General features: G+C 40.1%; 1 protein-coding gene across 3 annotated transcripts; it reads left to right on the plus strand.

The window, feature by feature from the left end:
• Positions 1–518: 518 nt before the first annotated feature.
• On the plus strand, positions 519–14,353 carry LOC142400200 (kynurenine--oxoglutarate transaminase 3-like). Of its 3 annotated transcripts, XR_012772916.1 has the most exons (15): positions 519–624; positions 3,483–3,573; positions 3,800–3,861; positions 5,866–6,010; positions 7,127–7,276; positions 8,624–8,710; positions 9,176–9,298; positions 10,067–10,187; positions 10,291–10,367; positions 10,442–10,531; positions 10,621–10,807; positions 12,755–12,828; positions 12,914–13,000; positions 13,101–13,383; positions 13,820–14,353. XR_012772916.1 is itself a non-coding variant. In XM_075484919.1 (14 exons), the coding sequence occupies exons 2-14, from the start codon at positions 3,505–3,507 to the stop codon at positions 13,155–13,157; spliced, it is 1,329 nt and encodes a 442-aa protein (XP_075341034.1). In that variant the 5' UTR covers positions 519–624; positions 3,483–3,504; the 3' UTR covers positions 13,158–14,353. The 3 variants fall into 3 exon arrangements, 2 of the variants coding, with proteins under 2 accessions (XP_075341034.1, XP_075341035.1); XM_075484919.1 differs by having other exon boundaries at positions 13,101–14,353; XM_075484920.1 differs by having other exon boundaries at positions 13,105–14,353.
• The last annotated feature ends 506 nt before the right edge of the window (positions 14,354–14,859 follow it).

A 14,859-nucleotide genomic window follows, 5' to 3' on the forward strand; every position in this document is an offset into this window, starting at 1 on the left:
TGTAAACAGGTTCTGTCTTACATTTTAATTGCTTTCCTGAAAACAAGAGTGCACTGCTGAAAACACATGAAAAGAGCGTCACTCCTTGAACGGTGCTGCCTTCACGGTGGCTACGTAGAGAATCAATATTGAAGTCCCGTTAGATAAATCTTTCGTCGTAGCAACATGAAAAATGCTCAGAGCTCTCTCACCTCACATGTCGCAAGTGACAAGACAATAAGTCAATTTGTCACATAGGCTATACGTGATTTTTTTTTTAACTTATCACCACAATGATTTAATGTTAAAGTAAAAACGTTTCAAGATATCTAAAACACACACAACATGGCAAACTTATCTGAGAGGAATAACAGAGACGTGCTCTGTTATGTCCTGAAAATCCATCATTGTTTTGCTCTGAGTATTTATTGTGACACTAAAACTGTACATTACCTGCTTCTTTGTAACTCGTGTTTGTAGTAGAAGTAGCCAAATTTCCAATTTTTACAAATGCAGCATCATATTCTGAAACCTGAGACGATATATCGCTTCTGGTGAATTCACGGTGGATCTATTTGAACTGTTGTTCCAGCAAGTAATAAGTCGTGGTTGCTGACCTGGTAGCCTAACTTCTATCAGTGCATGGTACGTGTGTTTCAAAGAAAGGGCGTCAGCAGTGGCTGTCATCATGGTCTAACATAGCGAGAGAAAGGTGACTGGACAGTCACCCCTAGTTGTCAAATATTTACCACTGTCAGCTAACTGTAGCTAGCTAGCATTGAGACTGGCACTATTCGGCTGTAGCTAACGATAGCGCGTGGGTTAATAACAACACAGTATAAGGGTAAAAAAATAAATGAGAGGTTATAATCTAAGAAATACATGCTTGTAAACAATAGAGGCTTCCCGGTGTAACTTTGCAGTAATTGTGTCAAATAGCGTTTCATGGGTCCAGCACTGTGGAAGTTTTTCTGTGCCATCAGAGAATTTTTAAAGCATCAAAATCAGACTCTGGATTTGAAAAACCAACAGTGGAAAAAAAAAAAAATCAGTGGAAAAAAATTCAACTTCCAAAAATTCAGTGGAAAAAGAACCAAACTAATTGATACTAATTGTACTCTTTGTAATACACATCCAGAATCACTTATTCGTCTTTTTTGGTTTTGTGAGTTTTCAAGAGACTTGTGGCGAAAGATTTGTCGTTTTATAATTTACCATATTTGTGAAACTTGTGAGTTACGTTTGCAAGATGTTTTATTTGGTTTTACCAATTTTAGTAAGGCGCTGGATGAGGAATATTTTCTTTGTAATTTAATTATTCTTCTGGCAAAATTCCATATACATAAGTGTAAAGTACTTAAAATGAGGCCTTCTTTTGTTCATTTTCGAAGGGACGTGGACATTTATCTCAAAAACATTTATGCCTCACAGAACAAAAAAGCAATCAAAACTGTGAATTTATGTAAAAAATTTAATATTGTTTTATAGATGTGTGTCTGCTTTGTTTGTGTCTGCATTATCTAACCCCTGGCGTATAGTTATTGTATCTGTCTTTGTTTCTGTACTTGTCTGTTTTATAATTATAATAAAAAAAATAAAATAAGAATAAAAAAAATAAAGTAAAAAAAAAAAAAAAGAACCAAACTCAACATCCGGGTAAACAGGGAGAAGCAATCGATCCCTGTCTCAATTCATCAGATCAGCTCAATAGATATTGAGTAATATCTATTACTCAATTTTATTCACACAAATGGCAAATAAAGTAAACTCACTCACCGAAGCACCATCACCCGCGTTGGTGGACATGGCTGATCTGTCCAATGGAGCGTAACTTGATTGGCTGCCGTTGGATGAATTGAGACAGGGGTCCATTGCTTCTCCCTGTTTACCCGGATGTTGAGTCCGGTTCTTTTTCCACTGAATTTTTGGAAGTTGAATTTTTTTTCCACTGAATTTTTGGAAGTTAAATTTTTTTCCACTGAATTTTTGGAAGTTGAATTTTTTTCCACTGAATTTTTTTTTTACACTGTTGGTTTTTCAAATTCAAAGTCTGATTTTGATGCTGTAAAAATTCGATATTAGAAAATTCGTATTCAAACTCTGATGGCACAGAAAAACTTCCATACAGCACCTTTTAACCCGACCGAGTTGTCTGATAAGTGAAAAGAAGTCACGACATAACATTGTGCTAAGTGTCTGACATCGGCCAATTACAACCCTGCCAGACTGGTGTAAGGCACGCAGTAGCCACCTACTGTTGGATCTTAAATTAACTTATGAATTGCAGAAAAATAAGAGTGCAGTGTGGCATTTGATTTGATTTGACCTACCAAGTACAACACATCCTTGTTTAAGTACAGTGAAACAAATGGTTGTGTTTTTTTCCTCTAATTTTTCCTATACACTGTTTCCCAAAAAGCATTCTGACATTTTCAGTATTTTATGACTAAGGCTACGGCTACACGAAAACGTTTTTCACTGTAACCGATACTTTTGCTTATCGTTTCGCTGTCGCGGCCACACAGAGCCGGCGTTCCCACTACCCCAAAACGATAGTTTTGGAGAACGGGTTCCAGAGTGGGAAGATCTGAGAACGGCGTCGTTTCGTTTCCATTGTTACAGCGAAAACGAATTTGTTTACATCTGCGTCACAGCCACATGGCCAACCCCAGTGACGTATACACATACGTCAGTGACCAGAACAAAAAGCGGCTTTATTCAAAATCCGGAAGAAGAAGACAACACAACAAGGACAGACAGTGATCATCATGGACCCCACAACATTGATAGTAGCACTGCTGCAGACACTCCTAACTACAGCGGCGTTGTTGAAGGAATAACGTGAGCTTCGCGCTGGTAGAAGTAGGGGCGTACACGCATGCGCATTGCTTCTTCTATTGTTCTGGTGTAACCGGTGGGGGTGGCTTACAGCGCACCTAGAGGTGTGGCGTGTGTACTGCATCGTTTTCAGCAAGCGTCGCGTTTCCATCTGGACAGAGAAGCTCCCCTGTGTGGTCGAAATCGTTTTCGTACCCGTTTTCAAAAAAACCCTTGTTTCGTTTTCGTGTAGCCGTAGCCTAAGAATAAATGCAATTGGAACAGAGTTGGAAGACTTTTTATGTGTGAGAATACAGAAGACAGAAGTCTTTAGGTAATTTACAGATGAAAAGGAGCCAACGGCTGTACTTGGTTTCCCCAAATGTAAACAAACATGGCGTATAGACCTGAGAACAGGGGTAATAGCTGTTAGCAGGACATCATTTAGCTGTTAAATGACCTCATTTATATCTTTAATGAGGGCCTGCAAAAGAAGTATACGATGAGAAATGTCTGTTTTCTGGAACCACACAACAGCTGTAAACAGATGTGGAGGCAGCAGCAACTGAGCAAACAGCCAGCGAGACAGAAGCAAACACATGCACACAAAAATACAGCTTATTTTTGAGGAGCAAGGGTTATTTGTTTCACTGTTTTTGGGCTGAACCTCTCTCTGTTTCGTTCAGCGTGAGCGTTGCGCTGCAGGCCATGAACTGTCTCCGGTTTGCGTGTCGTTCAGTTCACATAACCTGCAGAAGAAGCTTTTCTACGAAACAAGTAAGTCCACTTTAAAAGCAGTTAAATGTAACCATCATGGCTAATGTTTTAGTTTGGGTTTCGTTAGGATTTAACATGGCTAGATTTAAACTGTTGATGATTTACTTTGATCACAGCTGCACCTTGTGCAGTGACATTTTTTTTTAAGTAGCTCCCTGTGCAAAAAATGTTAAGCATAAAGTTTGTTAACATTTGATGAGGCGTCTTACATTTTGTTGGATTGCAGCATATGATGATGTCACGGCACACACACGCCAAAAGACTTGAAGGACTTGACAAGAATGTTTGGTAAGTGACAGTGATTTGAAGCTGTTTTTTTGCTCAAAACTGCAGGACTGTTGTTGCGTGTCAAAGCGACGCTGCTGTTGCAGAGCGGCACGTAACTGGGGCTTACGGTGCAAGAGCTCATTATGCCTTTCGGAAACGGTTCCTGATCTTTTTCCCTGCTTGTATCAACAAAAAAGCTGCTACCTCTCCCTGCTGAGAACCCGAAGGCAAATGAGAGCACATCAAAACAAAAACCTACAAAAATGTATTTGCACCCCTTAACAGAACAGTGGCAGTTTGTTTTTCTGAGCATCTAATGGCCACATTTAGCTTCATATCTCTATTCAGGGATGAGATATCAAGGTGTGACATTTGTGACACTGTGTTGAAGGCTTTTATTTGTACTGTTATGAGGTGCCAAAGTCTCCCGACAGGTACATAGAGCTAGTTTTATAGAGTGGAAGTATTTCATGTCCTCAAAGCTGGAAATGTACACGTCCAACACTCATGAATCCTTTGATAAGTGTGCGTTTAAAAGGATGTAACAAGACAAATTTCCTCTTAAAGGATCTTCATATGCCAGGTAAAGTGCTACTAAAATGGCATACTGTGTGTAACAGCAGTGTTTGATGTACTTCATTGTCACACATGCAGATGGGGATTAGATAATCTACGAACTGTGTTGATATGTGGTACATGTCTAAATTTGACAAATTGTGTCAAATGTGCAAGATATGTAGATTTGACAACCTCTGTGAAGACCCTCTGGTCTGCTTTATGGTACTTAATTTCAATAGGATGTTACAGCCGTTTACACAAAATGTTTAATTTTTCCCTTTCATCATTATGTCGTATCATCAAGCATATTATTGGTAGAAATGGAGAAAGTGTTGCTCCACTTTAGAGTGTTTGAAATAAGACTATAGGATAGCATTTGATAGATAAGCTGAAAAATAGCTGAACATTAGGTGAGTGTCCCAGAAACACTTGCAAAAACCTGTCTAATTCTTGATAAGATAGAAAGTGTGCTAATAAATTTACCGGCCCTCTGGTAAAATGACCTCAACACTGTTTGAGTTGGTGAAATGAGTTCAGTTTGGTTCCCTCATGCTGGCATGGCACAGTTGTTGTTGTGTGTGATCATGGCTTGTAGTTACCACTATACCATTCTCTGTACATTATGTGACTTTAGTCCCTTTGGCTTATTTATGTTAGCATTTTAGTGATGTTTGGAAAATGGAGCGAAATGTTTTGGCATGAACAAGCATGAATTACATTTTTAGTGATTTTGCTAGTTGAAGTTCCTTTCTTTGTAATGTGTCACGGTTAAGGGCCAGATCTTGTATATATTTAGAAAGGCCCCAGCTGGGATTCGAACCAGGAACCCTCTTGCTGTGAGGTGACAACGCAAATCACCACACCACTGTGCAGCGAGCGTTATTTTTCCCCCTTTGAAAATGATTGTTCCAATACAGCAAGTGAACACAACAAGGTTTAGGAGGAAGCAACACATCCAAGTCTCTTTATACATCGATTGTCCAAAGTGTCCAACATGAAGTAGGAAGTAGGGGAATCCAAATGTCTTCATGGGGTGGGACAGATGCTACTGATTTTATGTTGAGGGAAAAACAAAGACGAGCTCTGTACTTTTTTCAAGAAGTAACCTTTTAAATTCCCCGAAGATCCTTTTTAATATTTAGTTATACTGAATAGTTGCCATGTGAATTTGACCCAAACAGTTGAGCAATTGTCCAAAGTTCTTATAATTTGAAACAAAAAAAATATTTTACAGGCAAATGCTGGAAACACAAGGTGGATAGAAATAACTCCTAAACTGATCACAATAGTGGGGTTGAGCTTTCTTCCTTGGTGCACTCAGTCCCTGCACAGCACTCAGATCAGATCCTGTTGATTCTGTAAAGTCTAGTTATGAAAATCTTTTGTCCGTTTAGATAGTTCTCCCTTTGGTCTGAACCATCCTGTGATCTCTGTCCTGTTCAGTAACGATTTATTCCTTCCCCACAGGGTGGCTTTTACGTCTGTGGCAGCTGACCCCTCTATTGTGAACCTGGGCCAAGGCTTTCCAGACATCCCTCCACCTTCTTATGTCAAGGAGGCACTAGCAAAGGCTGCGTCAGTGGACCGCATGAACCAGTACACCAGAGGTTTTGTAAGTATGAGTCTGCAAGTCAAATTACCTTTTTCTAAACAAACAACATAAAGGTTATAGCCACTAAAAGCTATTTACTTTTAGTTCGGAGGCAGAATTTCCTTGTATCTGTTTTTTTTTTTTTAAAGATAAACTTTATTTTAACTTTTTAGATAAAAACGCAAAACAACATTCCACCTATAGCCCCTCTGGGCAAGTTCATCACCTGTTAGCCATTAAAAAACAGAAAGGCTATATATATGTACACATACAGTACAGACATCTGTAATATATGCCCTGTTTTCCTGGCTGTCCCATTGAAGTAACTTCAGAGGCTGCTTTCAGCTGCACCTGTTGTTCAGTCTGAACGTGACTGTTGTGTCCTGTAAAAATAACCTGTGGAGTTACTAATTCTGGAGTTTGAAATAAAGCCGCTGGGTTTAACTCAGGATGGATCATATAAAGTTCAGCAAAAATAAACTTTAATACGTTACTGTTACACCTTTCTATTCTTGTCACATTTTTCCTTTGGAGGGCAACATGAAACGTGTTGTAAAAGTCATGAAATAGTGTTGTAATTACATTTAAAATAATCAAATCTAATCAGCTTAATGTCACGATGTGAAATGACTGGAGCTTTTAGAACAATATTCCTCAATTACAGATGTGTTCTGTTAAAGGAACATAGTGAAAGGTGGTTTGTTTGAAAATAGTTCAAACTATCACCAGTGGGGGGCAGTGTTTTACCAGAAATGTGTGGTATATTCTTTTTTCTTCAACAGTGACAAATGAGAAAACTGCGGCCCGTCTGAAAGGTTATTGCCCCCTTTACATAGAAAACAGGACACGTGATAAATACTTTATAAGCAGTGGAGTATAAAATCAGACAGTATTCAAATGTAACATCCAAATTTATTGACGTTTTAGTGTTTGGTTGATTATTCAGTCAATGTGTATTGGGCTAAAACTACCAGCTAGAATCTCTATCTAGTAAAACTGCAAGCTGTATGTTCTGAGATAGTAAATGAAAATAAAAACATTTTATAACACACTGAAATGCATGCTGTAACCACTAATTCACCATTAACTGCTAATAATGTCCTTTTTTAAAAACTGTTTCCTGTGCTGACCGATCAGGGTCATCCGTCTTTGGTGAAGGCCCTGTGTCAGGTGTATGGGAAGGTGTGCGGACGTCCGATTGACCCCCTCAAAGAAATCCTGGTCACAGTGGGTGCTTACGGTTCCTTATTCGGCACCATGCAAGGCCTGGTGGAGGAAGGAGATGAGGTGGGAACATTTCTCTCACTGTTTTCACCTTTTCATAAATATTTGTGTTTAGTGCCCTAAAAGTGTTTATCCAGCCCTCATTTTTTTATATGTCCTTCCAAGCAGACAGACTTTGTTGCAATCTTTTAAAGCGATCTTGAGCAATAGTTCTTCAGGCTTTCTGAAGGTCATTCAAAGTTTTTCTTTGGATGCTTTTGATACTAATTTTCAGTCCAGTCCTTGTACCTAACCATTTTCAGAGAAATGTTTTCTGTTTGTTGAGCCACTTAACACTGACCTATGACTCAATATAACAGAAAGCAAAGAACCCATTTAGAATTGTATCGCTAGGCAGCTTGTTACTGGCAACCTGTCGCAAAGGCACATCATCACCAACAAGCTGATTCCCAAAGAGCTATTAGCTGAAAACTTGGTACATCATATAAAAATTGTTAGATAAGTGGCAGTACCTTGAATCAACACTAAAACATGGGCACTCATTAAACTTATCGTAGAGATGCACGTTACAATGCAACACCTACAGGTTGTTTAAAATCTTAGTGTCTTCCCTGCAGTAAAGAAGTGTCAGAGGCTTTCAGCTTGAAGTAGGGAAGTAGGAGGAAGCAGGGGAACAGGGCTGGTCTTGGAAAAAAATTCCAAGTCCACTCTATCCAAGATGTACCCAAGACCTCCAAAATGTGGTCCCGAGACCAAGACTGGCCTCGAGTTCTGCAACACAAGTGGCAGGTCTACAACTCTATCTACAGTGACAATAAATGAAAATGTCCTTGAGAAATAGAAAAAAATTCCTGTCATGACCTGACATAGAACCTGTGAGATATGGATATTCAGATCATCCATCTACTGTTCACCGATGCCTCATCGAAACGGGAGGAAAAGGCTAAGGTATGCCAAATTGAAAATCAGTGGCAATGAGTTTCAATGAGTGATGAATCCTGCCCAGAGCCCGGACATTAACATTACTGAGGCAGTGTGGGGTCATCTTGACAGAGAAATGAAAAAAGGCAGCCACCATCCAAAGAAGAGCTTTGGAATGTTCTTCAGAAGCCTGGAGAAAAATCCCCGAAGACTATTTTGAGAAATTACAAGGAAGCTTGTTTTAGAGGGTTCAGGCTGTGCTAAAGAATAAAGGTGGCTGTAATAAATATTGACTGTCAAGCCAGTTAGAATTCTGCAAACTGCTTTTGGCTTATAAACTGTAAACATTTCAATAAATCAGTGTATCTGTTTCCTGTTTTTCTGGCAAGTGAGGAGTGACTCAAGACGTTTGTACCCTACTGTACTTTCATAACCATACTTATCATACTGTTAAGTATTGTTGTTTTGTGCAATGTCCACTTCCCCCAGGTCATCATAATTGAACCCTTCTTTGACTGTTATGTGCCGATGGTGCGGATGGCAGGAGGAAAGCCTGTGATGATACCATTACGACCTGTAAGTTTGACTTGGTGTTTAATTTCAATTGAAAGCTCTGACCATTGAATAACACATGAGATGCAACTTAAAACCTCGCACAAAGCTACTGGCCTTTATACTGTATAAATTGCCTTTTATATATCCACTGGATTTTGGCCAAGGCTTAGATAAGTTGATTTCTTTCTTGTGATGCTTAATCCTCAAAATTTGCATTGGAAAAAAAGAAATCAGAAGAGGACTGTAGGAATATAATTTAACAGGAATTTCTTATTTAGATTTGTTTTTTTCCTCTGAACATTGTGGAATAAGGTTTTGACCACCTCGATCTTTTCTTTTTTTTTTCTAATTAGCACGTCTTTTTGAGATTGAATCCAGTGCTGTTTAAGACTTCCAAGAACCGATACTTAAAAATAAATACTGTCATCATGATGCTGTTTGATGTTAAGAGCCATAATGCACTTAATGCCCTGTCAAAAATTGTAGAAGTCTGGAAAGAAAACAGTCACAAGTGCTGACTGGTATCTTGACCCAGACGAACTTTCCAGTAAATTCAACTCCAAGACGAAGGCCATCATCGTCAACACTCCCAACAATCCTATTGGGAAGGTGAGCACACAACTGAATCATCATTTCATACAAAAATGCATCATAACAGAGTAAAGAATGCACACTGCTGCCAGCACGTACCTTTGCGGTTGAAAGTGACCAAACCAACTAGCTCAGTGCCGTATCAGTGTGTGCTTTCAAACAGCTAAAGCTGCGTTTCCACTATGCAGTCCGGTACGGGTCGGGTCGGTACGGGTCGCTTATCTCAGTGTTTCCATTACCACGAAAACATACCGGTCCCATGGAACCCGTTACCATGTCTGTAACCCTTCTGCTTGGGGTACCTAGCTCACATGGCCGGTTCCAGGCTCTGCTCTCCGTTGTTGGTGAGGAGGCTGTGCAGCGGGTGCTCGATGGCGCTGTGCGAAATGAAAAAGTTTTCCAGCTGATTGCTGCAAAAATGGCAGAGAGTGGTTTAAACCGGACCGCGAGCCAGTGTGGCATTAAGCTGAAGAAGCTTGGAGGTGGTTCCAAATTATGGATGTTATTTGCTGTTATTTGCTATTTACGCTTCGGCACGCACTCCACCCACCCCTGAGGGTCCCCTTTGTACAGTGGGAACGCAAGCTGATCCCAAGACGACCCGACCCGTACCTTACCGTTCCGAACCAACCCGTACCGGACTGCATAGTGGAAACGAGGCTATAGTGGTGTCACAGAATCGGACGCAACACAACGTTGTCACTGTCTGGAATGCTGCATTTCCACACTGTCCGAAGTCTTCTGAGAAGATGGGCGTGTTCTGTAGTTCCTTTGCTTTTCCTGCAGATTTTCACCAGAGACGAGCTGCAGATAATTGCGGACCTCTGTATTAAACATGACACACTGTGCTTCAGCGATGAGGTCTACGAGTGGCTCATCTACAAAGGACACCAGCATGTCAAAATTGGTATTTCTCAGTTTAACATGCTTTTTGGCAAAAAAAAATTAAGAGCCAGTTGTAATCATCCACCTGCTACGTAATCTAATAGAAAAGGTTTCTCTGTCTGCAGCCACTCTGCCTGGGATGTGGGATAGAACAATAACTATCAGCAGTGCAGGGAAAACATTTAGTGTTACAGGATGGAAGGTAAGAAAATGTACAATTTTTAATATTCTGTAACGCTTTCTTTCACATTTCACACGCTTTTTTTTTACTTCTAGCTCGGTTGGTCTATTGGACCTGAGCACTTGATAAAGCATCTTCAGACTGTCATGCAGAACACTCTGTACACCTGTCCAACCCCATTGCAGGTACGCCAACCACAGTTCTTTTTCACAAGGAATGGAGTTTCTAAGATAAATGTCAAAGATTATTGATTTTCTGCTTTGTTTGTGCTCAGGAGGCAGTAGCACAAGGTTTACTCCTGAACTATGAGATGATGGGTCAGCCTGAGTGTTATTTCTCCTCACTGGCAGAAGAACTTGAGGGAAAGAGGGACCGCTTGGCCGCCATCCTGCAGGAGGTTGGGATGACTCCCGTCATCCCAGAGGGAGGCTACTTCATGCTCGTGGACGTCACATCTCTCAGTGAGTTGCTGCACCTTTAAACACAAGTGTATGTTTTACCTGGTGTTGCTGTCAAATGTTATGTTTTTCAGTTCTGCACTCTGTTATAACCGACAATGAGTCGTTCATATTGTGCGATCTCAAAAAGGAAGAAATGACATGTTAAGGTTATTCTAAGTGTGAGTTCACACTTTTCTAAAACATTTTAGCTAAACAGTTTTGCATCCTCTCAACTGGACTGACTTACTTATGTTACTGCACTGATACCAGTTTGATGGGACTGATACTTTAGTTTGAGCTTCTCTCCTCTGCGGGGCAGAAACCAAAGGGGGGCCTTGGGGAATATTTCACTGGACACTGGAGTTTGGCATTAAGAATCTAAAGGTTGAGAATGATAGCCTTGTTTAGCTATACTGCCTTTGTTTTTCAAGCATGAAATCATTTTGCTTGTGTTGCACACCTGTTGTAAACATGGCTGTGCTCAAGCAGTGTTGTGATAGAAGGAATTGTGGCTACAGAACTAAATAAAAGTGTCAGTAGTCAGTAACTCAAAGCAATGAGGAGCTCTCTGAGCTTTAAAGCATTAGCAGCCTGACGGTTTCTGTGGGGGCGGTGCGTGGCCCCCTGCAGCACTATAAAGAAAATTAGCCCCAGAGCATGCATACCTACGGTAAACATGTTAGAAAATCATCAGTGCTTTGTTCACTGAGGGATAGCGGAGACCGTTAGAAAATAAAAATCACACCAAACACCATTTTTTATATATCCGCGTCACATGGTTTATCTGCACAGACACGCCTCATAAGGAGATCAGAGACGGGTTCTGAGTCTGTTAATTCCACTGGCTAAAGTGAACATAAACAGGAATATGGCGCTATTATTCTGCACCATATCCATCAAAAACCACACATCTTCTGAAAGTCTGTCCCTGAACTGGTATTTTCCAGATCAACAGAAAATGAACAGTGTTCTAGGCACGTCGGCAGCACACTATCACAAGATCTGACAGCACAAATACGTCTTCGCACCTGTGGTTACTCTGGCACATTCCTGTTTATTTCTATCCATCCACACAACACTTAAACTACAATCCGGAAGAACCATTCCATACTATAAGGGCAGCTTGAAATGTGTCATCATGTTTGTTTATAGAATTGTTGGAATAGAAAAGAAAGTGTTATTTTTGACAAACTATGTTAAAACAGAGCTAGTCTTGCTCTGTCCGCGCTGCTTAGCTAACAATAGCATCAGCAGCTACAAGTTATCTCCACTTAACACTGTTTCATGCCTGGTCCTCGTTCAGCATTTATCCTGGAACTAACATTTTCCTCTTAAGAGGGACTCGGGAAATATCAAACTTACATCCACTTCACCTGATAGTGTCAGATTGTCTCTCTTTCTTATGTCTCTGTCTGCATGTTTTTAGTTTGTCTCTTTTTCGTGCTACTCCTTTTCTAATTTTCAAGTTTTATTCCTTTTATCTTCAAAGTAAGCTGCAGATTTTTTTCCATTAAATATAGGGTTTTCACAACTTGCCATTTAAAAAAAAAAAAATAAAACATTTAATTATATATTTTTTTATTCATTAAAGAAGAATGAAAAACATGATGTCACAGTTCTGGTTTAGAAATGTTTCTGTATAGATTTGATTGTGATCTTTCAAGGAATATTTGTCGTCAGTTTTTTTTGGTGTACTTAAAACTGATCACAAGTGGGAATTTTGCTGAGTTAAGAACTCAGGACTCGAGTTAGTGAAACTGTCACAGGAAGCCTGTGTGCTGGTAGTTCCAGGACTTTGGACCGGCTCAGAGACACAGCGGATCCCAGGATGAGTGGGACATCACTCTCTGCACTTATAGCATCATTTGTGGATTAATATTTATTTGTGTCATTATATGAACACAAATAAATGTTAATCTGTTCAGAGATCAGAAATGAATATCCACCCCCGCTCTGTGTTCATCGCAGATCAGGACCTGTCACATATGGCTGATGACGAAGCCTATGACTACAAGTTTGTGAAGTGGATGATTAAAGAAAAGGTAAGAATACCTCATCATGAACCTCATGTTGCCGTAGTTGTTATTGCCTTTTCTTATCTAAACAATGATAATGCGTTTCTAACAGAAACTGGCAGCCATTCCGGTTACAGCATTTGTTGGAGAAGAGTCCAAGAAACAGTTTGAGAAATACATCCGCCTTTGTTTCATTAAGGTAGGTGGACAAAAACACTTGTATTGTAAAGATTATTGTTGGCTGATGTGCAGTTAAATTTTCTCTGTGGAGACACACATGCTGTCCTTCTTTTCAACAGCAAGACAGCACTCTGGAAGCAGCCGGGAGCATCTTGAAAAACTGGAGGAAAGTTTAACTGGATGTGCCGTCTGAACGCTCCGTGGTCAAGCTGTAGAAGCACAGTTGGACTGCACACTAACTGGAAATGAGTGATTATTTTGTTTTAAAGTTTCTCATAAAATGCATTTCCGTAGTTTGATCCGTGTCCTGTAGGAAGAAGAGGATCCCTCAGTAAAGGAAGGTGTGAAGGATTCAGGAGTCAGATGCAGACTGGGTGATGTTTATTCATCACCACACGCAGGGTAACAGCCCCTTTATTCATTGCTGTTGTCATTCATTGCAGAGCTGTAACGTTAGACACACAGGAATAAGCTGTGCAGTCTGCTCCTTCAGTGACTTTTGCTTAAAAAAGTAAGAAATAAAACACAGCAAAGATCACATACAGGTCTTGGATTTCTTCAGCTGGAGGGATTCGTTGAAAGCCAGCTGTGTCGAGGTGTTTTTAAAAATTTTATGTTGTCTGGATCCTCTGTGGCTCAGAGATTAAGTCAAACAAATGATTAATTTTGCGTTTTGGTTCAAAACAGAAGTCTCCTGTCGGTGCTGGAAATCCTCGAAATGTTTTCAGGGATTGAGAAGGGCTTGAACTTTGGAGACAGCGCTTGAAACTGTAATTTCACTGCTTTCATAAGAAATCCCTGTCAGAATATAGAGCCTGATTGTTTTGCATCCCTTTAGGCCACGTCACCAAACAGCAGCACAGACACAGCGCAGAGCAGGCAACCAGTTCAGGAGCAACAGCTGACATTTTGGCTCTTTTTGTCCAAGGAGATGAAGGACACATGCACCGACTCAAGCTGTTGATTGCTGGATTTTTTTCCAGCAATTTCTTTTTACTCGGTGTGTTATCTATTCTGTGTGTTTGAGGGTTCAAGATGATCGTGAGGCAGAAAATAGATGAGCAGTGAGGACACTGGTGTGAATTCAAGTTGTTTTGAGTTTTTCAAAAAGACTCAAGGAGCTGATGGACAGTTTTCCTCAAAGACAAATGGTTTCATAACAGTAACATTTACAATAAAGAGTTTTTTGACATTGAAGCAGTGTCTCAGTTATAGACATTAGACAGGTTATACTACTACCAAAAACATTACTTTGTTTCTTTGTGGTACGCTAACATCCAATTCCATGTGATGAGGAAGTGAAATGATCATTTCGAGTTGTCTCCTCTGTTGAAGAAAAAAACAATGATTAAAGTAAATGACACAAAGATGACACAGCTGGTCATTTTCTTTATTTACCACTCATAGCCTCCAGGCTGACATGCCTCTTGAATGCCGCCTGGAGGTCTGCGTCAACGCCTGTGGAGTGGCAGTTCCCATTTTTAAGAAAAGTGTGCCAACTCCAGGGGCATCACACTACTTAGCCTCCCTGGAAAAGCTTACTCGACCGATTGTTGTACCTCGGATTCAGGAGGAGAAGTGTGGTTTTCATCCAGCAGCAGACCAGATGTAGACCCTCGCACAGTTACCGAGGGGGTCATGGACGTTTGAGCATCCAGTCTATATGTGTTTTGACTTGGGAAAAGGCTTACAACCGTGTTTCGTTTTCTACAAACTAACCAATACTGTAATGTACACAGACTTTTCATAAAGGTTTTGAGGGTTTTCACTTGGTGACATGAATTTTTGTATTGGATAAAAATGTTATACCCTTTTTATGTCACTTATTGTCATAACAGTTGGAATTTTATGAGAAAATGTTAAATAGTGGATTACTGA

This window comes from Odontesthes bonariensis, chromosome 15 (assembly GCF_027942865.1).
Source record: "Odontesthes bonariensis isolate fOdoBon6 chromosome 15, fOdoBon6.hap1, whole genome shotgun sequence".
NCBI classification, from domain to species: Eukaryota; Metazoa; Chordata; class Actinopteri; order Atheriniformes; family Atherinopsidae; genus Odontesthes; species Odontesthes bonariensis.

What these genes read in the sequence shown, in the direction of transcription:
- LOC142400200 (XM_075484919.1), top strand. Translation starts at nt 3,505, where the DNA reads ATGAACTGTCTCCGGTTTGCGTGTCGTTCAGTTCACATAACCTGCAGA. An exon ending in GAAGCTTTTCTACGAAACAA is followed by an intron (nt 3,574 to 3,799) that starts GTAAGTCCACTT and finishes GTTGGATTGCAG; the next exon opens with CATATGATGATGTCACGGCA. An exon ending in GGACTTGACAAGAATGTTTG is followed by an intron (nt 3,862 to 5,865) that starts GTAAGTGACAGT and finishes CCTTCCCCACAG; the next exon opens with GGTGGCTTTTACGTCTGTGG.